The sequence below is a fragment of the Rhinoderma darwinii genome, chromosome 3 (assembly GCF_050947455.1).
Source record: "Rhinoderma darwinii isolate aRhiDar2 chromosome 3, aRhiDar2.hap1, whole genome shotgun sequence".
NCBI lineage: Eukaryota > Metazoa > Chordata > Amphibia > Anura > Rhinodermatidae > Rhinoderma > Rhinoderma darwinii.
Genome location: NC_134689.1, coordinates 375,015,970 through 375,041,994, shown reverse-complemented (window position 1 = coordinate 375,041,994; position 26,025 = coordinate 375,015,970). Strand labels below are relative to the sequence as shown.

General features: G+C 42.8%; 1 protein-coding gene across 3 annotated transcripts in view; it reads left to right on the top strand.

Moving 5' to 3' along the window:
* Positions 1–26,025, top strand: part of EVI5L (ecotropic viral integration site 5 like) — a 49,489-nt gene that overhangs the window by 17,527 nt on the left and 5,937 nt on the right. For 2 of the 3 annotated variants that reach the window (XM_075858762.1, XM_075858764.1), the window contains exons 5-19: positions 3,267–3,341; positions 4,916–5,041; positions 6,971–7,114; positions 7,220–7,309; positions 8,728–8,825; positions 8,908–8,968; positions 11,812–11,865; positions 12,338–12,370; positions 13,199–13,339; positions 17,186–17,314; positions 19,189–19,329; positions 19,423–19,581; positions 21,299–21,445; positions 23,801–23,896; positions 24,008–24,103. In XM_075858762.1, coding sequence (XP_075714877.1) covers positions 3,267–3,341; positions 4,916–5,041; positions 6,971–7,114; positions 7,220–7,309; positions 8,728–8,825; positions 8,908–8,968; positions 11,812–11,865; positions 12,338–12,370; positions 13,199–13,339; positions 17,186–17,314; positions 19,189–19,329; positions 19,423–19,581; positions 21,299–21,445; positions 23,801–23,896; positions 24,008–24,103 — 1,590 coding nt within the window. The remainder of the gene's footprint in view (positions 1–3,266; positions 3,342–4,915; positions 5,042–6,970; positions 7,115–7,219; positions 7,310–8,727; positions 8,826–8,907; positions 8,969–11,811; positions 11,866–12,337; positions 12,371–13,198; positions 13,340–17,185; positions 17,315–19,188; positions 19,330–19,422; positions 19,582–21,298; positions 21,446–23,800; positions 23,897–24,007; positions 24,104–26,025) is intronic. The other variant, XM_075858763.1, reaches the window with a different exon arrangement.

Below are 26,025 nucleotides of genomic sequence, written 5' to 3'. Positions count from 1 at the left end.
AAAAATCAATTTCCTGAAAGTCAGTTGGATTTATTTTTATGCCAGGGGCAGAGGTAAACGCAGGAATTTCAGGTGTGTAAGAGGTAGGCGGTAGCCATATGGGGTCACTGGTGCTGGGGTCACTTGTGCTGGGCTCATTCGGATCACTAGCCCTGCTACGTTTCTGAGGGGGTTCCTCATCATCACTGGAGGAGGATAACACAAACTCAGATCCACCCTCACTGGCGCTATCTGTATCTGAACATAAAATGGCATATGCCTCCTCCACGCTAAATAGACGAGACATTACGGGTGTGTAATAACACTGCACTAACCCTGACGTGCAAAACGAAATTCCTGAACAGTATTGGCAAGGAAACTGTGACGTGCAAAAGTAGCACACAAAATTACTACTAAATTACTAAAACTTTTTTTGTATTTTTTTTTTTTTGTTTTTTTTTTTTTTTTTATATTTTTTTTATGAAGAACTAAAGGATAGGGCAGTAAAGAGGGCTGCTGGGCACTAAAGGGGGCTAATATACTGATGGGCACTAAAGAAAAGTATTATATAGGTTTGATTGTTACTAGGGAGGACTGATGGGCACTATAATGAGCAGCAAAGGGGGCTGGTGGGCACTAAAGATTGCTGGTGGGCACTAAAATGGCTGGTGGGTACTAAAGATGGCTGGTGGGCACTGGAGAGGGCTGCTGGGCCCTAATGGGCACTAAAGAATATTATTAGTTATATTCTGAGGGATGATGGGCACTATAAAGGGCAGATGGGAACTATAAAGGGCAGATGGGCACTATAAAGGGCAGATGGGCACTAAAAACGCTGTTTTTCTACTGTTTTTTAACTGTAGTTCTGTCACTCTCCGATCTCCTCACAGTTCTCACAGAAATGAGGAGATCAGAGACGCTGACAGGAGCTTTCTCCGGTTTCCTACGTCATAGATAGCTGTCATTGGTCAGTCTCTAAAGACTGACCAATCACAGCAATCGCCGACATCGGGGCATGCACATCTGTCCCCAGCACGGCAACAGAGGCGGTCAGCTATCACTGACAGCTGCCGCCATGTCGCTATCACTTTGTGATTTCACAGAGTGACAGTTTGATCCTTCGACGTAATAGTACGGCGAAGGTACGCTGGCATATGCGGCCAGCGACGTACTATTACGGCGAAGGTACGCAAGGGGTTAAGACAAAACCTAAGGCAGAAAGACCCACAAACAAACAACAACTGAAGACGCTGCAGTAAAGGCCGGGCAAAGCATCACAAAGGAGGAAACCCAGCGTTTGGTGATGACCATGGGTTCCAGACTTCAGGCAGTCATTGCCTGCAAAGGATTCTCTACAAAGTATTAAAAAAAACTATTTTATTTATGGTAATGTTAACTTGTCCAATTACTTTTGAGCCCCTGAAATGAGGAGGCTGTGTAGAAAAATGGTGGCAATTCCTAAACATTTCACAGGATATTTTTGTTCAACCCCTTGAATTAAACCTGAAAGTCTTCACTTCAATTGCATATCAGTTGTTTCATTTCAAATCCAATGCGGTGGCAGCAGAGCCCAAATAATGAAGATTGTGTCACTGTCCAAATAATTCTGGACCTAACTGTGTGTGTGTGTGTGTATATGTGTGTGTATATATATATATATATATATATATATATAAATTCTGTGTTAAACTCCACAGTTGCATTCACAGTTATGTTGGGTGTTAGTGGAAACCGTCAGAAAATGTTGTTGCCGGACGCGCTAACACTTAGCTGAACTTTTATAATAAAGAGGGACAGTTAGTTTTTCTATACTGGTTGAAGAAGAGGAACAAGGACCGCACATCCACAATATTAATCAATGAACAGGAGGTTCTTAGTTAACATTTTAAACAAATTGTATAAGCTCTGTTGCCACTTCACGGCGACCTAACTCTATTGGTTGCAGCACCCTATGGCAGCACCCGTCACCACAATACCGCACCTGCAAAGGGAGCAAGCCAGATGCCCAGAAGCACCCCTGTTGCCAGGCCAAACCACCTTGGCTCTGAGCCATGTCACCCCACAAGTGCATCACAACAAGTGAAAAGACGGAATTAACTCTCCTTTAGATGTGCCCCCAGTGGCCAACTGAGAGCACAAAAGCAGAAACACTTATGAGGTCATTCCTCAATTAAAATCAGCTAGTTTTTCTTAATCAGATTACCGTACGCTGGCTGGTATAACGACTACACTTTCCAGAATGCAAATGGCCAGAACGAGCTTTATGGAGACACCGAACCATCAGGGAATACTTGGAGATTTAGCACTAAAGCCTTTAGAATTTTTGGGTAGATTCATTCTGTATAAAATATAATAGTGTTGGAAAGTGGACATATATGTGAATGTCCACCTTTTATTATCCTATTGTTTCTAGGTCTAACATTCTTTGCAAATTATTTTCTTAACACACCTTTATAGTAGTCGGAGCTCTGTTTTTCTAATATGGAGCTCCAAATCCCCTGCATAGAGTGGCTTGCTAAAATTCTGCCTGCCTCTGTCACCACTAGAGGGAGCACAGGATTAATTAGATCAGTGAATAACTGTATTGGAGTAAGCTCCCCCTAGTGGTGGCTGCAGGCTGTCAGAATATCACGTAACTGTGGGTTTTAGAGGTATGTATGATAAAAACGAAGCTCTGGCTGTCAAAAAGATATATTAAGAAATCAATTAAAACAGAATTTTGAGCCCCTTTAGATTAAAAAAACAAAATGATGAAGAGGGGAAATTCACTTTAAGGCCAACTCGGTGCATGAAATTACTCCATTTGAGTTAGATGTTAACCAATGTTCTGGAATATATGCAGCACATTGTTAGAGTATGTGCACACACAAAATAAAAACAGTCTCAAAATACGGAGCTGTTTTCTGAGGCGTTTTCGGAGCTGTTTTTCTATAGAGTCTATGAAAAACGGCTCCAAAAATGACTGAAGAAGTGGCATGCACTTTTTCGCGGCTGTTTTTTTTTACGCGGCTGTTTTGAAAAACGGCCGCGTAAAAAATGTCCCGTCGGCGTTCTGCCTCCGATCTTTCAGGCGTTTTTCGAGACGTTTACGGCCCGAAAAATGACTAAAAACACTCCGTGTGAACATACCCTTAGACGGCATAACAAGACTGAGAAGAAGACCGATTAAGAATGAATATAGTCTTACTCTACTGCCTGGAAGAGAAATGTGGCTTGTTTTAATATCACGGTGTACAGCATTACCCATGTAATCATTAGAAAACGTATACAATTTTTGTCTCCCCCAGGCATACTCACTGATAGACCGGGAAGTGGGCTACTGTCAGGGCAGTGCTTTCATAGTGGGCCTTCTTCTCATGCAGGTGAGTCATTGAACATACAGTTACTTCCTATACATCTGTCTTATATACTGGTTACACTGATAATTATTATTTATTTTAAAGTGCCTTTATTCCCAGGGCACTGTACATATAAGACATATAAAACAAGTACACTAAACATGAGCTTAATGACTGGAGCAGGCTGGCACAGTAGGAGAGAGGACCCTGCCCGCGAGGGCTTTCAATCTACAAGGGAAGGAGACAGTAGGTGAGGGCAGAAGCTGTTTATCCGGTAGAGTAGAGGCCAGGGTTATTGCAGATTGTATGCTTTTTCTAAAGAGGGGGGTTTTCAAGTTGCTTTTGAAGGTTTGGATGGTGGAAGAGAGTTTGATATGTTGGGGTAAAGAGTTCCAGAGTATGGGGGATGCAGGGGAGAAATGTTGTAGACGATGATGTGTGGAGCAGACAAGAGGAGAGTAAAGAAGGAGGTTTTGTGAGGACCGGAGATTACGTGTGGGGATGTATCGAGATATTAGGGCAGAGATGTATGGATGGGACAGCCTTGTATGTCATTGTTAATATTTTGAACTGAATTTGCTGGGCAGTGGGTAGCCAGTGAAGGGATTGGCAGAGGTGGAATGAGCAGAGAGGTAGATTGACTGGGCAGCAGAGTTGAGGGTGAATTAGAGGGGTGGAAAAGTGTTCGATGAAAGGCCACAGAGAAGGATGTTGCAGTAGTCCAAGTGGGAGATGATGAGGGCATTGACTAGCATTTTTGTTTGCATCGAGGTTGAGGAAGGATCAAGTCCGAGAAATGTTTTTGTGGTAGGGGTAGTAAGGGCTTTGATGTGCGGGTTGAAAGACTGGGGGGAATCGAAGGTTATCCCGAGGCAGCGCACTGTAAGACTTGGGAAAGTGTGAAGCCATTAACTGTGATTAATCGTTCTGGTAAACGGGGTTGAGTAAGATGGTGGAAAGATAATGAATTACGTTTTCTCCATGTTGAGTATAGTATAGGTATATCTAGAAGTGGTACTAAAAGCCATGGGATTTTATGAGCTGTCTTAGGGAATAGTTGTAGATGGAGAAGAGCAAGGGTCCCAGGACAGAGCCCTGAGGGACACCAACAGAAGGAGGGTAAGATGAGGAGATGGTGTGTGAGTGGGAGACACTAAATGTTCGGTTGGGGAGGTATGAGAAGATCCAGGACAGGGACAGGTCTGTGATGTGAAGGAATGAGAGCGTTTGTAACAGGAGGGAGTGGTGGATTGTGTCTGCAGAGAACAGGTCTAGAAGAAGGAGCACAGAGGTATGTTGTGAGGCTTTAATAGTTAAAAGATCATTAGTCACTTTGGTTCAGGACCATTTCAGTAGAGTGGTGGGGTCAGAAGCCAGATTGTAAATGGTGGACAAGAGAGGTGGGAGGACAGCTCATGGTAGACGTTCTTTAAAGAGTTTTGAAGCACACAAGAATGTGAGATGGGGCGATAGTTGGACAAAGACAAAGAGGACGGATGGGAAGGTGACATGTTTAACTGAAGAAGGGAAGACTCGCAGATTTATTATATGATAACCCTGTGCTTTTCTTATATGTTCATTGCTCTTTGCCCCATTAGATGCCAGAGGAGGAAGCCTTCTGTGTGTTTGTTCGGTTAATGCAGGAGTACCGGTTACGAGAGCTCTTTAAGCCCAGTATGGCTGAGCTTGGCTTGTGTATATACCAGCTGGAATATATGTTACAGGTACATCATGCTCCCCAGTGTTTTCTAATCTTCATATAGTTTAGGAGATATTCTGATCATCTGATTTTCTATAGGTTTATAATAATGTCGTTGGTCAGACCTGTAAATGTTATTAGGCTTGAGCGAGCTACAGGCTATTCTGGACCATCTATGGTTGTATTCCTTTGGCTGTACTCTTCACTTACATTAATTGAGAAGGGAGAAATCTGAAAGTGCAGTCTTATGGAGATTCTGAGATATTGTTGCATCTACCTCCATGTAAGATTTACCAATTCACATACTGCATTTTAATGGCTTCAATAGTTTACTATTTTTCTAGGTTATCTGTTCTTGAAGTTATGGGTCTATTTCTCCTATGTACCCAAGACAACACTCCCTGCCTGTTTCAGTCTTGCCATTGCAATATATTGTGGATCCAAATCACCATCTAAGTCAATGTTCACTAGCACTGTTCAGCCATAACATACAACCACTTGCCTAATATTATGTAGGTCCCCCTCATACCACCAAAAACGTGCTATTCCTGGCTGTTAAACCCCTCAAATGCTGAGATCGTTCGCGACAGCATCATCTGAGGCATTGAAAAGCGGGAGGCGGCCCCCTCTGACCACTCATTGCCCCCCCACCACAGTGAGATCGAGAGGGTGACGACGGTTGTCATGGCAGCCCTAATGAAGGCCCCCCCAAGACTGGAAGGCGGGGAGGAAAAATGAAAATCTGAAAAATGGCTGCGGCATGAAGGGGTTAAGTCCTGTAAATTGGGAGGTGGGGCCTCCGTGGATCAGACTTTTTTTTTTTTTTTCATGCACATCTCACAGATGATCGATCAGATTGAGATCTGGAGAATTTGGAGGCCAAATCAACACCTTGAACTCTTCGTCATGTTTCTCAAACCATTCCTGAACAATTTTTGCAGTGTGGCAGGGCGCATTATTATCCTTCTGAAAGAGGGCACTGCCATAAGGGAATACCGTTGCCATGAAGGAGTGTTTTTGGTCTGCAATAATGTTTAGGTAGGTGATATGTGTCAAAGTAACATCCACATGAATACCGGGACCCAAGGTTTCCTGGCAATACTTCTTCTTTTTCCGGCTTGCCTTCTTCCCATTGTTCATCCTGGTGCCATCTCTTCCCCAGGTAAGTGATGCACACGGCAGTACACATTATTTTTTTTAAAAAAACCATGATTCATCAGATCAGGCGACCTTGTTCCATCTCGCCATGGTCCAGTTCTGATGTTCACGTGTCCATTGTAGACCCTACCAGAACAGTCTGCAGCTCTAAAAGCAGCAAGCTGCGATGCTCTGCGTGTTCTGACACCTTTCTATCACAGCCAGCAGTAACTTTTTCAGCGATTTTGTACTACAGGAGCTTTTCTGTGGGATCTGACCAGAGTGTCTTCCCTTCGCTCCACGCGCGCATCAATAAGAGTTAGGCGCCCATGGCCTTCATTCCCACTTTTGGTAGATACTGACCACTACATACTGGGAACACCACACAAGTCCTGCTGTTTTTGAAGATGATCTGACCCAGCGACTAGACATCACAATTTGGCCCTTGTCGGAGTCCCTCAGATCCTTACACTTGCCCATTTTTCCTGCTTCCAAAACATCAACTTCAAGAACTGAGTGTTCACTCGCTGCCTAATACATCCCACCCCTGTCAGGCGCCATTGTAACAAGATGATCAATGTTATTCACTTCACCTGTCAGCAGCTTTGATGTTATGGCTGATTGGTGTATAAAAAGATATGAAAACCAGTTAGTGTGGACATTGATGTGGAAAATGATTTGGATCTATACAATGCTCCTATGACCAGGCTAACCAAGGCCCAAGCACAGGCAGGAAGTGTTGTCATGGGGACTCTGGTGTGTGGCATGTGTAATAGCATAAACTCTCAATACCCTCCTTGTTTTTCTCTGTTTTCAGGATCAGCTCCCAGAGTTAAATCTCCACTTTCGCTCTCACTGCTTTCACACGTCAATGTATGCCTCATCCTGGTTTTTGACCCTATTCCTTACAACCTTCCCATTGTCTATAGCCACTCGTGTCTTTGATATCTTCATTTATGAGGTGGGTGGCAGCTGTGACTTCTGCCGGTGTACTTCCGAATATATCGGTCTTGGCGGTGATTTCTAAGGTTTCATCTGAACACTAAGCTGTGGTGTCACCTTGCAGGGACTGGAGGTCATATTCCGAGTAGGGATGGCTTTGCTGACTGTGAATCAGACTGAACTGATGCAACTTGACATGGAGGGCATGTCTCAGGTAAGGGTTTTATAGCTGTGCATGGATATTATTGGTATTGCCCTTGCCAAGTGGTCATTTAGGGCAAGTTCACCTTTCCCCTCACCCAATTCTCATGACCCATTAGGTAAAGTCAAGGGCCACATCAAGACATCTATTGGACTTGGAGAGTATGGAGTTGGTTCACACCTAACATTTAAAAAAAAAAAAAATTCACTAAATTTTTGGGGCTGCATAATGGGGAATCACAACATATCTAACCCTAGCGATTCTGGGTCTTCCACATTGTGACCTCTCATATGATTTGGAACGTCCCGTGCTGGTCTTCGTCACTTAACCGATTTAGGGCCACACACCGTTTAGCTCGTGTTAGTTAAATGGCTATGACGTTTTTATTTGTCGGGCTAGCGATGTTATTTTTGCCATTTTTGTGCTCAACGCAGGTTTCTTTTCTTATCATTTTTATACCCATAATGTTTGGTGTTGTTTTTTTAGCATTTTTAAGCTTCTAATTGAAAACACTTTTTTACTTTGTAGCTATTTTTTTCTGGTATTAATATAGTGTTCCTTTTAAAATAGACATTTGTTTGCGACCGTCATTGTCTACTGTAAATTTTGATATTGCACATGTCTATTTTAGGGTAATTGGGTCAGGGCTAGCCTTACAACAATGATTGGCGGGTAGGGCATTTTTTTTTTTTTGGGGGGGAGGGTATTTTATGCGTCGTTTTATAAAAATAAAAAAAATGTAACTTTTATTATTTTGGCCTGTCCTCTTAAAGATTAAAAAATACCATTTATGGAATTTTATTATATCATAAAAAAAAAATTTCCACTACATTTTTCCACTGTTACGTGCATCAGTTACAAGGGAAATCGGCCCTATTATAGTGACTATTGTCATTGTTACGGCTGTGCTGGGTCTGTTCAGCCTCCTACTACCAGCACCCCAGCGATCATGGGACCAGTCACATGACCACCAGGGCCAAAAGAGGTAGTACAGAGAAGACAGTAGCGATGAAAATCTCTCCCGGGTCCCTGGCAGTCGGAGACCATTTGCTCGGGCAGCAAGCTTAAACCCGCGCCGTAAATACACAGTGGGCGGTCCTCTTGCATGTCTTGATGTGATACAACCTTATTAGATTCAAGAAACAAGAAGTGAAAACCGCATCACCTAAGATGGCAAAATATTTAGATCTTTTTTAAATAGATGTTTTTTTCTCAAGCGTTTTGTGGTTCTCTTCTGTGGTAGTGGCGACTCACTTGTATGCACCACCACGGCTGCTGCAGAGGAAGTGTAGTGTTACGTGCCAGCCGTTTTGATGAAGGTCCACCAGAGCGAGAGCCGCTCTATGTAAGCAGCTCTGGTGCAAGTACGGTGACAACCTTGTTCTCAGAGACCTTTGTTTAGTAAAATGTTTTGTATTGGTATTTCTCAGTACTTTCAGAAGGTGATCCCATATCAGTTTGACAGCTGCCCAGATAAGCTCATCCTTAAGGCGTATCAAGTCAAGTACAACCCTAAGAGGATGAAACGGTATGAAGACTCTCATCATTATTCCCAATAGGGTTTACTGTTTTGCTTTCAAGCTGAGACATTTTGTTGGTTTTCTTTTCAGATTGGAGAAAGAATATGCTGCTATTAAAAGCAAAGAGATGGAAGAGCAAATTGAAATCAAGGTGAGCACCATGAATGGTGCATGAGAACTATCTGACCATAGTAAAGCAAGCAAATAGCATCTGTCATCATAATTCTCTTTTCTATGTCATCATTCATAATAGAATGATATGATAAATCTATTCTTCACTATGTGACATGCACTGCAGCCACCCTTTAGACCCCAACCCTCATCACAGCAATCACTAGCGGGTACCTTTTTAGTGATGGGGTTGTCAGACATTTAAAGGGTTTAGCCCCTGAAAAACATTTGTCACCGATCTACCAGGATCGGTCATAATGGTTTGATTGCTGTGTGCCCAACCTCTGGGATCATGAGAACGAGTGTCCGTGTCCCCTGTTTGGATAGAGCAGCGGTCAGGTGTGCGCGCTACCGCTCCATTCATTCCTTATGGGACTGATGAAATAGCTGAGTGCTCCTCTATCTTCGTCAGTCCCTTAGAGAATGCTTTTCGGAGGCCAAACCTTTTAGGTTTTACTAGAGAAGCAAAGATTTGTGTCTGTAGAAGGAAATAATAAATGAAATAATTTTGTCTCTAAATTCTAACATAATCATCAAAGTAAAGTCAATCGGGATTCGACAGACATTTGAGGTAATGATTCATGCTCTTGTATTTAAATAGAAGTGGAAAGTTAAGAGAAGCTTCTAGATCAAGATGAGAAAATATGGAGGTTATGACTCCTTTTTGTCTAGACATTATTAGTTGTGTTCTAGGAGGTGGGGATTTTACCAGCCTGATAGTAGGAATTCTGGAGCGTATTCCACCAGTGATAAAACCTACAAGGTTTATCCAGGATTTGTGAAAAACACAGCTGCTTTCTTCCAAAAACAGAGCCACACTTGTCCACAGATTGTGTGAGGTTTTGCAGTCGAGCTGTCATACCAGACACAACTCATGCACAGCTGTGGCGCCATGTTTTTCTAATCCTGGACAGTCCCTTTTAGTTTCTCTAGGTTTGGACATAATACTTGAAAACTATTTGCAGCCACAATTGATATTTGCATCAATGGTCCAGAAAATACAAATTGTGAGGAACTCCCATCATGCCTGGCGGTTGAGCACAGATTTTACATACTTCTACCCTGGATGGAGCTTTTACCTGGGCTTGTTGTTGCCCCCGCTGAGGAACGCACTTCGTAAGGGTTACCAAAAGGAGAGGTGGAGTTAAGGTCTTATTACACAGATCGTTGATCGGCGTTCGTATGCTCCTTTCACAAGGAGCAATGATCGGTTTTGTATGGGAATGAGCAATCGTTACTGCGATCGTTCGTCCCCATTCATTTCCATTATGTCGGCAGCGCATCTCCCTGTTGACACAGCGACATGTGCTGCCGATTAGTGATTGTTTTATTAGCTGTGTAAATAAGCAGATCAGCCAATGAACGAGCATTTGCTCGTTCATTGCCTGATCATTTCCGTTTACAAAGGGCAATGATCGGCAATCATTGTTCGTGTAATAGGGCCTTAACTGTTGACATAGATGTAGTGATATCTCACATGACTTCGGTACTGAAACAAAAGGTTCCGAAATTTGGCATCTTGCTTTTGTTTTACATATCATTTAGATATCATTCTATGAATGCGGCCAAAGAGTTGAGAGAATAGCAAAAACGATGCCATAGGTGGGTTTAGAGATACATCTTCTAATGGCCATCTTAAAGGGATTGTGTCATCTGAAAATGTTCGATATATTTTTTAAAGAATGTTTGGTGATTTTATATATATAATTATAATTTTTTTTTAAATATATTAATAATCATCCTAAAATCTTGCAGTTTACACTCTGGCCACTGAGCCTCACAATAGACTGACCCTTCCTGTTCTGTAGAGATCACTTCACAGCAGTCCTCTCATTATCATCACAGGCAGGATTACAATGACGGGTAACACCGATGTATACATAACACAGGATCCACCATTGACAATAGTTGATGGACACTGCTCCCCTCCTCCTTCCCCTCCTCCTTCCTGCACAATGACCTCTGTACAGGTTACAGAGCATGCCTAGAAAACTCTCCCATAGAAGTCAATGGGTCTCCTCCCATTCACAGGTTCCCATGGTCCATGTGGCTGCTGTAAAGCCCATCTCTGAATGCTATGCTGTTAACGCCTCAGGCAAGATGGCTGCTTCCATAATCATGTGCAGAAAATAGAATTTTAAAAAAATCTACAATCCGAAAATAAAAACAGATTAGAAAAATATATTATGTTTCACTATCTGGTTTTGAATAAGAAAAAAAATATAGGCAATACATTCCCATTAAGATCAACATAAAAAATACAATTAACATGGTATTTGCTTCTTCCTTGATCCTAGTGTGTGTCATATAATATTTTTTTTTTTTACTATATTCTGTATTTTCCTAGAGACATCCATTTTATCCTCCCATCCCAACCCCTAAATGGATTGTCTGGTTCAGAAACTCCATTTTTAAACACCCTATTTGAGAGAGTCTGCCGTTCAGAATCTTTATCAATTAGATGAAGCGAATACGAATTGCGTTATTTGCTCTGGAGGACGCATTATTCAAACAGCCCATTGATTACAATGGGCACTGCGTTATACCTCATTTACCCTGTGGTGGCGCTGCAGGGGAATTAAACTCTTGCCGCCAAATTCTTCCACACATTGATTACCGGGGCTCCCAGCAATGGGATATCCTGTATACGAGTCTTGAGGCACCTTTCCAACAAAAAGGATAGTAAAAAGTGAATAATTCCTTTACGTTTATAAAAGGAAAATACAATAAGTTTACTTCAAGTTTATACGAATGAAAATATGGGACAATGTGTGTGTAATGTAAGTACACAACTATTCTGACTTTATATTTCACATTTCACAGCGATTACGAACAGAAAACCGACTTCTAAAGCAACGAATCGAAACTCTAGAAAAGGTAAGGCTTAACTTGTCTACTCGATTTATCATGTCCTGCCTTCCCATCTATAGTATGGCCATCTTATTCCATTCCCCGCTTTCCTATGCCGGAGTTTTAAAGATGGCTGCCTTGCTGTATAACCAAAATGGATTGAGTAACCAAACTGACCGGCTGATCGCCTGCTACAAAACTAAACCCGTAAACCCTGTCCGTTATAGGGGTAATACATGAAGTAGTGGACACCGTATATACCCACGGTACCTTGTAGGGCAGCCATTTTTCATTCTCTTTGGGTCATTTCTTGCTATAGAGTTATGTAATTTAAAAATTGGTTTCAACCAAATCTGTCATTCTGTCCTGCCTCTTGTAGTGCGGTGGTGGTTACCTTTTTCTTTCTCTCTCCCCCCTTCCTGCTCTGTCTTTTTTGTTTCTCTCGCTCTCTGTCTCTTTATCTCGTCTTGTCCCCTCGTCTCTGCGGACTACTTCATAGGAAAGTGCTGCGTTAGCGGACAGGCTCATCCAGGTATGATTACCTATCTTCTTGCCTTATTTGTCTGCTTTTTCCTGTCACATTGAAAATGAGAGGAGGTAGTGGGGGGGGGGGGGTGGGTCGGAGGTCCAAAATGAGGAGAATGTTAGGAAAATTAAGAAAGGAAGATGTCCATTTTACTCACTTTTCATTTTGGGTTGGTTCAGAGGTCTCTCAAATGTATGCCATCCCAATCCTCCTTTTGAGAAACTAATTCAGGACCACAGTCACAAGTCTTATATTTTTCGTGGACCTTTCCACTCTTTTCTTAGAACTCTAAATTGTGTTGTTCCTCTGTTATTCCTCCTGGAAATGTATGAATTAATTGACAACTGGGTGTTACCATTCCCCTTGTCAATAGGGTGTGTTCCTACACATTCTGGCACTGTTTCCGATCGGTGTTGGACTTTGTAGGGACACGCTATGTTGACAAGGGGAATGTTGTCAGTTTATTCATACATTTCCAAGAGGAACCGTACACCACAGACTTCTAAGAAGAGATGCTCCAAAATTGTTGTTTCATTATGAATAAAGTGTTTACTAAAACAAACATGTCAGGAGAGCGGAGGTTCTCTTTAAAGTGCATTTTCATTCCTTTATTTAAATCTATACATGGATGGAGTCGGCTCCTAATTACCTCTATCATGGAATAAAACTCACAACTGTGTTGCTTATCCGCCAGTACCAATTTCTAGTCTCTACCACCCAAGCAAGGAGAACTTGACAGCTCAGTAGGGGAGACCACTCTGACCTTTGTTAGCTGGAAGGCACGAGCGAGATCTTAGAAATTATTTTTTTTTTTCCTTGGTCCTTCACATTTAGGGACAAGTGACACGGGCTCAAGAAGCTGAAGAAAATTACGCCATAAAAAGAGAGCTGGCTGTAGTAAAACAGCAATACTATACTGCAGCCGAGAATCTACAGAGCGCCCAAAATCTTATACGGCAGCTGCAAGATAAACAGGTAGGACGGGTTCTACAATGTGATGGAACATCTGGTCACTCACAGGTTAACATGTCCCATCTAAGGCTCTGTTCACATTGCAAATAGTCCCAAAATATTCCTCCGAAAAGTTCCGATGTATGCCACTGTATAGGCATACATTGCCTATAGGCTCCCATTAAAAAATATATACTGTATACCGCCAAGAATATTTTTTTTTTGTGGAATGCCTCTGTATTGAATAGTGTAATCAATGCTATTCAATACAGTTAAAAATTGGTATGCTGATGCATATATCCCCAACATATACTCTCTTGGCATCTGTCGAGTCATTGGGGCCCTATGAATACATTGTGTATGCACAGGGTGTATTCCCAGTGCATGGTGATCATGTGGGCACTGAGGTTGTGCCTGTACGATCACCACGGCTGCCTCGCTGTGACTGATAGCTGGGCTCCCGCTGCAATGGCTAAGATTGAAGAAACCTTAAAGCTCAGCCGTTTTACCCCTTAAATGCCGCGGTCAATAGCGACCGTGCCATTTAAATGTTTTGAAAGATGGACGAAGCTTCCCCTGTCACCAATGAGTACGATCGCTGGCCGCCGACGGGTTGCCATGGCAGCCGGGGGCCTAACAAAGACCCCCAGGCCTGCCCCAGCTATATGCTCAGTTTTACACTGACAGGCAATAATGCTTTGGTATATGAAGTATAGCAGAGCATTATATCTGCGATCAGAAGGTCGCATGGTGAAATAAAAAATAAAATAAAAAACAGTTAAATAAAGTTTATAAAAAAAAAAAAAGGTAAACCGTAAAGATAAAATAAAACCATTTTTTTTCCCATAAAAAGTGGTTTTATTTAATTTAAGTGTAAAAAACCTTTAAAAATACACATATATGGTATCGCCACGATCGTAACAACACGAAGAATAACATTAATTCAACCAAATGGTGAACGCCGTACTAAAACGCAAAAAACTACGGCGAAATCGGAAAAAAATTTCTCCACCCCCCCCCCAAAATATAATAAGTTAATCATTAAGTCCCATGTACCCCAAAATAGTACCAATGAAAATTTCACCTTGTCCCGCAAAAAAAACAAGCCCTCATTCAAGTTACGGCTCTTGGAATGCGGTTATGCAAAAGTTTATTATTTTTGTTTAAAAGGTTCCTTATTGTTCAAACGTAGTAAAACTTAAAAAACCTAAACATATGTGGTATCGTCATAATCGTACCTACCCATCGAATAAAGGTAACATGGTATTTATGCCGCCTAGTGAACGGCGTACGATTTAAAACAATGCTGGAATAGCTGTTTGTTTTTTCAATTCCCTCCCCCAAAAAAGTAAATTAGAGTTAATCAATATAATATATGCACCGAAAAATGGTGCCATTAAAAAATACAACTCGTCCCACAAAAAGCGAGCCCATATGTCGACGGAAAAATAAAAAAGTTCTAACTCTTGGAATGCAAAGATGATAAAAAGAAAAAAGAATGCTTGGTCATTAACCCTCCCAGGGTGCAGCCATTTTTTGGGATTTTCGTTTTAATTTTTTCCTCCCCACATTCCAAAAGCCATAACTTTTTTTTATTTTTCAGTCGATATAGAAATATGAGGGCTTGTTTTTCACGCAACAATTTATTTACCATATAATGTATTGGGAAACTGTGGGTGAAACATTTTGGGGTGGTATAGGGAGAAAAAAGCGATTCTTCAATCTATTGAGGGGTTTCGTTTTTACGGATTTCACCATATGGTAAAAGTGGCATGTTAACTTTTATTCTGTGGGTCAATACGATTACAGCGATACCATTTATAGTTGTTTTTTTTTTACTACTTTTACAAGGAAGAAACTAATTGTTACAAATAAAATTTGAGTTTTGTCGCCACATTCTGAGAGCCATAACTTTTTGTTATTTTTCAGTCGATTGAGTGGTATGATGGCTTATTTTTTGCGGGGCGAGATGTAGTTTATATTGGTACCATTTTGGGCTACATGAGATTTTTTGATCACTTTTTATTACATTTTTTGTGGAATATGAAGTGACCAAAAAACAGCAATTCTGGCATTTTCGTTTTTTACGGCGTTCCCATGCGGGTTAAATATTGGTATATTGCAATAGATCGGACATTTACAGATGCGGCAATACCAATTTTTTTTTTATTTTATTTACATTACTTTAGAGGAAAAATGGGAAAATGGCTTTTTTTTTTTTTTTTACACTACCTAAAACTTATTTTTGTACTTTTTTTATTTTTTTTATTTTGTTTTTTTACACATTTCATTAGTCCCTCTATGGGACTTGAACCAGCGACTAATGTATTGCAGTATATTGTCATTTTTACAGGCTCCTGTTAAGCCCTTCCAGAGGCAGTGTTTAACATGAGATGAAGAAAGGCAGTCCTGAGGGGCCTTCATTAGGCCCCTGGGCTGCCATGACAACCATCGGCATCCCTGAACTGGTCGCGGGGGTGGGGGCGATAAGCTGTCAGAGGGGGGCGCCCCCTCTTTCTAACGTCTTAGATGCTACGATCTTGATTGATCACAGCATCTAATGTGTTAAACTGCCCGGAACAGCGAGATCACTGTTCCTGGCCAATAGTCCCAGGTGTCTGCTGTAAGGGTATGTTCACACGTAGTCAACAAAAACGTCTGAAAATCCAGAGCTGTTTTCAAGGGAAAACAGACCCTGCTTTTCAGACGTTTTTTTTACCAACTCGCATTTTTCGCGGCGTTTTTTACGTCCGTTTTTGGAGCTGTTTTCATTGGAGTCTATGAGAAAACAGGTCCAAAAACGTCCAAAGAAGTGTCCTGCACTTCTTTTGACGAGGCTGTATTTTTACGCGTCGTCGTTTGACAGCTGTCAAACGACGACGCGTAAATGACAGGTCGTCGGCACAGTACGTCGGCAAACCCATTCAAATTAATGGGCAGATGTTTGCCGACGTATTTGAGACGTATTTCCAGACGTAAAACGAGGCAACATACGCCTCGTATACGTCTGAAATTTGGCCATGTGAACATACCCTAATACACCGCTGACACCTGACACCAATCATCACGTGCTATAATGTCGTGGTGCATATAGAGGTTAAGCCCAAAATAGGCCTGGTCGTTAAGGGGTTAAAGGTAAAGGTTAAAAAAGGTGTAAATAAAGGAGTATATAAATGGCTGCTCATAATTTTAATTTTTCGAATCAGAACCCCTCTACAAGCCGGAAGCGGGGAGTCGCTGAGTAGGAGTGGCTTTTGGTCTGGTGCACCCGGCCTGTGCTTGTATTACATGACTGACCAAATATCTGAATGCGGCTGTTAAAAAAAAAAAAACAAGAAAAAAAAAAACTTTTCCTATTTTCCCCCTTAAGTAATGTAAATAATAAAGAGAATTTGGCCGCATCCGTAAAAGTCAGAACTATTACAATGTAAAATTATTTAACCTGCATGGGGAACTCCAAAATGGTACCAAAAAAACTACAGCTCGCCCTGCAGTAAACAAGCCCCCCACACCAACACAAAGTTATGGCGAATCAAAACATTTTTTTAACACTTAGGTTTTTCCTTGTAAAAGTAGTAAAACATAAAAACAATATAAATTTTGGTATGGCCGTAATTACATTGACCCGCAGACTAACGTTAACGTCATTTTTATTGCACAGTAAATGGCGTAAATATGAAACCCCAAAAACAATGGAGGAATCACTGTTTTTTTCCCATTCCACCCCACAATGTATTTTTTCCCAGTTTTCCAGTACGTTCTATGCTATGGCTTTTGGAAAGTGGGGGAAAAAGCGAAAATGAAAACCGAAACATGGCTGTGACGGCAAGGGGTTAAAGGATTAGTAAATCTTCTTTTCTTTCCTTGCAGAATGATCCACATGTTACAGACGAGCTAGTCAGTCACCTGGAGTGCGAACTAGAACACTCACGGCTTAGAGAAGCTGAGACGTTGGGAGCCTTGAAGGAAATGCAAGAAAAAGTAGTTGAGCTAGAAAAGGTGAGTGTTCGTTGTCGGGTGGACCGGTCAGAACAGGTAAGGCCGGAGACAAAGAGATGAAGTCAATTGAAGGGATTGTTCAGGATTAAAAATAGGGTCTTTTTTTATTTCTGCAGAAACTGTGCTGCTCTTGTCCATGGGCTATTCACTTCAATGGGAATCAACTACACTACCAGACACAGCCTATGAACAAGAGTGGCGCTGTTTCTGGGGAAAAAATCAGAAGCTTTTTTTTTTAATCGAAGAAAACCCTTTTAAACATCTTAGACCTACAGGCGTGTAGAAAAGTGGTTGAGGCCACTTATAGGATATAATGAAGTGCCAAGCTGCTTGTTGAGGTCCACAGCGATTGAAAGGTATTTGCCCCAACCTGAAAACAAGTATTTAACATTTTCTCTCACTTTAACGTTTACATAAGGCACAGAGGAAGATGTGATAAGAGTGTGGACGTTGCCATGATCTCAATGGTGAGCTGAATGTCAATTCTGATATGGTGACTGGCATACAGCTCTGCCAAAAAGAGCATAGAAATCCAGGTGGTCGTGCTCTTGTTAAGGCCTGATTCACACGAACGTGTTAAACGTCCGTGGGACAGGCGTTGAAACAGCGGTCATCCCATGGACCTCTGTTATTCAATGTGGCCGTTCACGCAGCCGTTGTTTCAACGTTCCGTGTGAAGGGTCTGTGGGAGATTAGGACATGTCCTATCTTTTCACACATCACGCATCCCTCCATAGACTCTCAACTATGGGTGATGCGCTGACATCGCGTCCTGCAGCGCCGAGCAATGATGCACCTCGGACGTGAAGAACTGCTGTCTTTCATGTCCGAGATGCGCAGCGCTCGTGTGAATCAGGCCTAACTGTGAGGGGAAAATGCCCATGATGACCATTAATCTATTGAAAATCTGTCATTGCAGAGTAAATAGGCCTTGGGCCATTCAAAGATTGCAGCCTCTGGTCAGAGATGTCGCCATGCTGCACCCTAGGGAGATAGAAATTGAGGATGGTCTTAATGTGTGCCTATTATCTTCACGTCATTTTCTTAATCTATCATACTAGGTACTGGAGCTCTGTTTGATGTGAAGCTCCTAGTCCACTCCACAGCCTACAAAGTGAAATGTATAAAATTCCAGGGGTTGTCCGGGATACAGAAAAATAAAGTAGAAACGGCCAAGAGGGGGAAATGCCACAAAATAATAAAAGAAGCGTTAAGTCTCCAATGCTCCCCGTCGGTCTCTGTTTACTTTGCTTCAGCAATGACGTCATGTTGACACGTAACAGTTGCAGCCACAACTGAGGCCAGTGATGTCATCACAAGTGACGTCATCGCTGCAGTACAGTAAACAGACCGAATGTGGATTTTACAGGTAAGTAATGCTTTTATTATTTGAAGCCATTTCCTCTGCTTGGCACCTTTTTTGTTGATCCGTACAACGCTTTTAAGAACTCAAAGGGGTTTTTACTAGAACTGATCCCCACAATCCTGAGATTCGATGTACCCGCCCCTGTGTTTCTGGAGTAGAGGTGGCCGCATATGCACAGTTACTCCCCATTAGAGTGAATGGGAGGTAGAGAGACAATCGAGTGGCCTCCCCTTCTCCACCGGCACCACTAGTTTTATTATCAGTGGAGGTCCGACTTCTAGGAGGCCCTAATGGTATGATATAAAAGTCTTTAGTGGGAAACCCTTTTATGAAATAAAAAAGATGATGGGTTAGGGTTTGTATTTTCATTCTTAATCGGTGATGGGAAGAATTTCAGTTTTTTTGGTGGAATATTCACTCAGTTTGGAGTAGGTAGAAGAATTTGGACCAGTTACAGATACAGTGACCGTGACCACACAATGGACATGTTTCCTGTTCTCCTTCTTAGAGAAACAGTTCTCTCCCCGATGAAAGCAACGTTGCCCTTCTCCAGGAAGAACTGCAGTGTCTGAGGAAGAGAGAAGCTCATGCTCTGCAGGTAATGCGTGAAGGACAGAAACAAGTGACGGAGCTGAGTGACCGCTGGCAGGTAAGACCACGTCTTCATTGTCCATTCACTTGCCTGTTATTCATACAGTCTCTTTATGTGTAGTAATGATTCATCCTATCTTTCATTATGCAGTGCTTGTCTTCCCGGGGTGGAGGTATTTGGAAAGACTCTCCTCGTAAGAGTGCCACTGGGGACCTACAGGACGAGGTCATGTCGTGTCGGTTACGAGAAGTCATGGCTCAAAGCGAAACACGTGAACTTCGACAGAGGGTTCTTATACTGGAAAGTCAGGTGTACTTTCCATCTGTGATTGTCTTCTGTGTTGCATATCGAGTGGTGTGTTCTATACCCCTAGTTGGATAGGTCAGGCGTCAGACGTTATTGAATAAACCAGGGTCGGCAAAGAAAAGCTTCACCTATCATTCATCAGGCTGGTTCTCCTTTCTGCTCTTAGGGCGATCTCACACTGGCAGTTTGCACACATGGCATGCTTACTGCATATGTATGTGTGCGTGCATTATTGCTAAAGTGCCTCTGTCATGTGACTGAAGCCAACAGAGGCAAAGGCATCTATAAGATGCTCAAAAAAGGTTCAACTAGCGAGTGCGAAGGGCTGCCAATATACAGTTCCCAGAACCAGCGCCTGGCATCCAACTGAAGAGGAGCATTGTAAACGGTTGTCTGTCAGTCGGCATTGCAAGGAATGTTCTCAGCCATGCTGATTGTCTGAGTACGGATGACATACAGTAGCTCACAGTTCTCCTCCCAAATGTCCTTTTCAGCTGGATGCCAGGCACAGTATGAGGCCCACCAAACTCTGCTTCTAGAAACAGTATAGCAACAAGAGCTCTTAAAGGGGTTTTCCCATACTCATCATTTATCACTTATCCACGGGATAAGTGATAAATGTCTGATCGGCGGGGGTCCAACCGCTGGGGCCTCTTCGATCCTTATAACGGGAGTGCCCTATGTGGATGGAGCAGTACTGCATATGCTCGGCTACCGCTCCATTTACTTTCTATGTGGCTGCTGGAGATGGCACTCCGCTAGAAAGTGAATGGAGTGGTGGCCGAGCATTCACATACCACTCCATTCACATAGGGTGCTTGGGGTCTAGGGATCGGTGGAGGTCCCAGCGGTCATAGCCCCACCGATCAGGCATTTATAGCCTATCCTGTGGATAGGTGATAACTATAGCCCTTTTAACATCCACTAGTTTAACCCAACCACATAGCTTCCTTCTTGGAGTACAAGATATGCCCTTCTACTTGATGCCCAGAATTGTCCGGTTCGAACTCCAGAATGTGATGATTATACAAATATTATTTACACACGTTAGTGGCAGAATTAAGTTGTTTTTTATTATGGATGTATTTTGCCTTCACTTCTCTCTAACCCCTATCTATCCCCTATAAAACATATTCCGAGGTGTGGGGTGCGACATGTTAAACAAACATGTAAAAAAAACTATAACTCCGACGGACATTTTTTTTACTGGGTGGCTGTGACAGATTTCTCTGTCGCCCATGGACTCCCATGTTAAAAAAAAAAACGTATACGGGAACGTATATATATTTTTTTTACTGCGTGGCATACGATTTGTATTAAATTGGTATCGTGCCAAATTATATAAGGCTCTGTGTTCTGGTTTTCTGTTCTGCTCCGTCACAGAACTACAAACAAACGGAGACGCCGGTTCTGTCACATGACGAAAACCAACGCCACCCAATGGAACCCATTGACCTTAATGGGTTCTGTCTGGTTTATGTCGTGGTAATCGCGCAGCATGCTATTGTGTCCAGCGACGACGACGGAATCTGCGACACGTCATTAAAGGAGCCTCAAACACAGATGTGAACAGAGTCTAACTTGATGCAATTACTGAAAAGTTAAGGGTGGACGGACACATCTGTATATATAAAAGTAACTTTGAATAGTCTGTACAACCGAAATGTGCTGGTGTATTCTGGGGGAATCCAGTACATTGAGGCTCTTCTGTTCCTTCCAGGAAGTCTTGCATGAGAAACAGCTCTCTCGTCTGGAGAAGGAGTGCAAGGAGCTGAGAGGCAGAGTTCAGAATGAAGCCACACAGAACAAGGCCCTGCAGACGCAGATGAGTGAGGATAAGCGGAGACATGCAGTGTCTGAATGTAAGGTGAGTGTCAAGAATCTGTGACAATGACTTCTCATGAGCGACACTTGTGTATAAGCACCGTGTTCATATACTGCCCTTATTACTGTCAAATTCCTTTAGTCCGGCATCTAAGATATTCAATGGACGCCAGATTCTGGATTTTTAGATGGACATAGAAAAGTAAATAATGATTTTTCTTGACGTTTTGCAGGCCAGTGAAAAGTATTCCTGTATATTTTGGACTATCAGATGCCACATTAAAGGGATCTTAATATACTCTCTTAATTTCTTGCTCTTATCAATATCTCTGCTTGATGTCCATGTATGAAAACGTTCTTGTTTACATTCAGTGTCTCAAAACCTGTCTTGACCTTGTGTGTATGTGTATATGTGTGTGTATGTGCGTATATATATATATATATAATGAACCATAGACCTATGTGGCAGTACATTATCACGACAGGCTTTTTGACCTCTGCGTGTAGACAGCAATGTTTCCATTCAATAACAGCAAGCAGATAAATATATTTTTCCGGTCTTATGTAAATAAAACGTAATCATTGTGTAATGACAAGTTATGCAACGGTTTACTATACTTTGTGGTTGTCACCATTTCAACATCCTTGTGCTGCCAGTGCCGGAGTGGTAATATTATGTTACGTTTAGACGCAGACATCTAGTCTGACTTCGTTCTGCTCGTAGCTGAGAGTTTGCTACAATTGTATTCAGTCTGGGCAGCAACAGCACAAATCTCTCTCCTGCCTGGTGCTCGGAGTTATGTGAGACAGACTGGTTCCTAAGGACTTGCTGCCTGCTAATCCATTATACACTCCTCAACATTGAGATTGCAACGCCAAGAAGGAAACGTTTTGGAATTGTGCAAATCACAGACTTGATAGACATGTTAATAATATGCAAATGATAAAAATGGAAACAAAATATTCCAAACATCTTGATTTATTCAGTATATAGTATGAGCGCCACATGCAGAAATACACTCCCTCCCACGCTTTGGCATGCTATCAATGAGGTTATTAGTGGTTGTCTCAGGAATGTTATGCCACGCTGAATGCACTTGGGCACGCAAGTCATCAAGATTGGCTGCTGGCAGCTCCCTTTGCAACTGCCGACCAATGACGTCCCAGATGTGCTCGATGGGAGACAAGTCCAGAGACGCTGCAGGCCATGGTAGCATGTTTAGGCCACGCAGGCTGCTCACCGTAGCACAGGTAACATGCGGCCTGGTGTTGTCCTGCTGAAAAACGGTTTCTGGGACACTTTGTAGAAATGGCCATAACACTGGTTCCGCAACCAAATAAATGTAACGCTGAGCTGTTAGTGTACCTGAACTGAAGACTAGAGGGGTCCGGCTACCGTACATTATGCCACCTCACACCATAATCCCGGGTGTTGATCCGGTGTGATGTTACCGTGTGAAGGCCTCTTCATGGCGTTACCCACGTGGTCTCTAGACCAATCTCCGGCTGTCATTGCGTCCGAAACAAAAGCGGGACTCGACTTGCTGTGCACCATGATCGCCTTTGAGAGCGGTGGCATGTGGCCAATGGAACACCTGTAGCTGGACGTCTGGCTTGTAGCCCATTTGTCGTTCAAACGTCTTCTGATGGTTTGTGTAGACACTGGTTGCCTCCCTAGGCTTAAGATCGGATGTACAATTTCACTTGCAGTGCAGAATGGATCACTACGCGCCATTCTTCCAATCAGATGATCCGTCCGTGCAGAAATTTGCCTCCACGCACGTTCTGCTGTCATTCCCGTTCGTCGTTGTTCTCCCAACCTCTGGGACACGCAACGTTGAACAGTGCTGACATCTCGGCCTAGGCGCGTAGCCATCTGCCGGAGTGATAAACCAAGGTCTCTCAGTTCAAGGATTCTGTCCCTCTCAGTTTGCGACAAGTGAAGATAACGGGCACGTCGACCAACAGGTGGCATCGCACAATCATCCCGCACCACTTGATCCGATTTTTGAGGTTTCGTGTGGCTAAAAAAAACTTTGCTTTCAATCTGTCTTTTATGCCCCTCCAACATACCACAGATTGGAGCGAGGTGCTTGAAAATTGTATCATTTGCAGATCTTAGCGACACCTGCTCCTTCCTCGATGTGCATAACCTTACGGCTCGTCCTTCTTGGTGTTGAAATTTCAATGTTGAGGAGTGTAAAAGGCTGTAGTTGTTAGGCAGTATATCCTTAGCAACCAGTCTGCCAGACACGACAGCTGATCAGCTCAAAGCTGTATTGGCACTAAAGGTACTGTAGATAAGCAACCTTATGTGTAAAACCACATTGTAACTCAGCTCTGCTACAACTATAGTTTTTCTGTCCTGCCAATACTAAATTCCCTTCCATGTTACCAGAATAAAGAAGAGGTAATGGCAGTGCGACTGAGAGAAGCAGACAGTATGGCAGCTGTTGCTGAAATGCGTCAGCGGGTAGCAGAACTGGAGATACAGGTAAGATACGCGTATGAACTCTTGAGATCTCTGCCTTTCCACTAACCTCTATATGATCTGTCATGTTCCTAGGATTGAGTTTTGCTTTATTTCTCCCACCTACACCTATAGAAAGAAGAGGGGGTAATAAAAGGGAAACTGAATGATTCCGATTCTTCTCAGTACATCCGGGAGCTGAAGGATCAAATCGAAGAACTAAGGCAGGAGGTAAATCCTTGTTTGTTTTTATGAATGGTTCTACAGATGAACGTTATGGAGGGACTTTTTGACCTTTTTACGTCTCCTTCGCCACTTTTGGGAAAAGGGGTGTGGTTTCCTTAAGGGGTAAACGGCGGGAGTAACTATGACTCTCTTAAGGTAGCCAAATGCCTCGTCATCTAATTAGTGACGCGCATGAATGGATGAACGAGATTCCCACTGTCCCTACCTACTATCTAGCGAAACCACAGCCAAGGGAACGGGCTTGGCGGAATCAGCGGGGAAAGAAGACCCTGTTGAGCACTTCTTTCTCCATAAAAAGTATAATTTTACTGAAATTACATTTAAAACAGTGTTGTAATTAAATATCTATAAAATTATACTTTTATATAAAGAAAGAAGTTCTGACGTAATATCTCTTCCTACAGAGCTTGTGTGTTGCATCATTGGAGATGTAGTGTTTACACTTGTCTGATGTATGAACAATGCGCTGCAGTGTGACACAAAGCAGCGCATCAAAGTGTATCAGCTGCACAAGTGTATATACTTCTCACCTTTGGGACCCCTACCTTCCAGAAATCCCCAAATGGCTGTTCAGCAATCTTATCCAGCCTGGAAGAGAGAGATGGAGACGTGCATGTGCGGCCACCTCTTATATGTGGCAGGTGGTCTGGGTTCCAATAGTAAGATGTGGGACCCCACCAAATTTTCTGGAGCTGGGTCGTTGATCCAGGGGTTTATTCAGGTTACCATTTTTGGAGTTGTGAAGGATTTTTTTCCCCCTAATATGAAGCTATTGCCATCCACCTTATATGGGTTTTTTGCCTTCCTTTGGATTAAGCCTGTAGGATTATAGGTTGGACTTAAAGGGGTATTCCCATCAAAAACATTTATGGCATATCTTTAGGATATGACATAAATGTCTGATAGATATGGGTCCCAGCTCTGGGACCCGCACCTATATTGGGAATGGGGGTCACTCGACCACCATTTGATCTGGTGCAGCCGGCACTGGCCGCATATTCCAGACGGGCACTATCAGATAGAGGGTTGCACATGTGTGTGGCTCTCTCCACTAGTCCCCACCTGAAATCTGCATCCAGCAGCCTTTGCACCAGGTGAAACTGGGGTTAAGTGACCCCCGTTCTCAATATAGGTGCTGGGAACCGCATCTATCAGGCATTTATGGCATATCCTGTGAATATGCCATAAATGTCTAAGATGGAAATTCCACTTTAATGGACCATTGTGGGTTTTTTTCCAACCTTATCAGCTATGTAAACCTTAAAGGGGTTGTCCACTACTGAACAACTGATGACCTATCCACTAGATAGGTCATTAGTGTATCATCGTTGCGTGTCCAACACCCGGACCCCGCACCGTTGAGCCGCTCCGGCTGCTTCTGGGCACCGGATGTTATGGCCTATTATGCGAGGTACGGAGCTGGAAGCCTTTGACTCCGTACATAGCATAGCGGCCGTGCTGCCGAACTGCAGCTCTGCTCCTATTCACTTGTATAGGAGCAGAGCTCCAGTACTGCAGCTGGACCGCTATTCAGTGGCCGGAGCCAACTGCTTCCGGCATGTATGTCCAGTGCTCGGAGGCAGCCAGAGTGGCTTAACGGTGTGGGGTCTGGGTGTCGGACCCCCACAGATCATGTACTGATGATCTATCCGGTGGATAGGTCATCAGTTGTCCAGTAGTGGACAACCCCTTTAATCCGGCCCGGTTAGGTTTTAACAAACAGAAAATGTTATGCAACTTTGGATGTGACTAGAGAAGAAAACATCATGTAACTTAAAATCCGTACATGATAAGAAAAGCACCGTACTTACAGTTAGTCATCATTATATATAGATGGAACATTTTAAATTATAATGAAGATTGGCGCAATGTTTTGTCTTCTATCAATGAACCCCTAAGGCTTCATG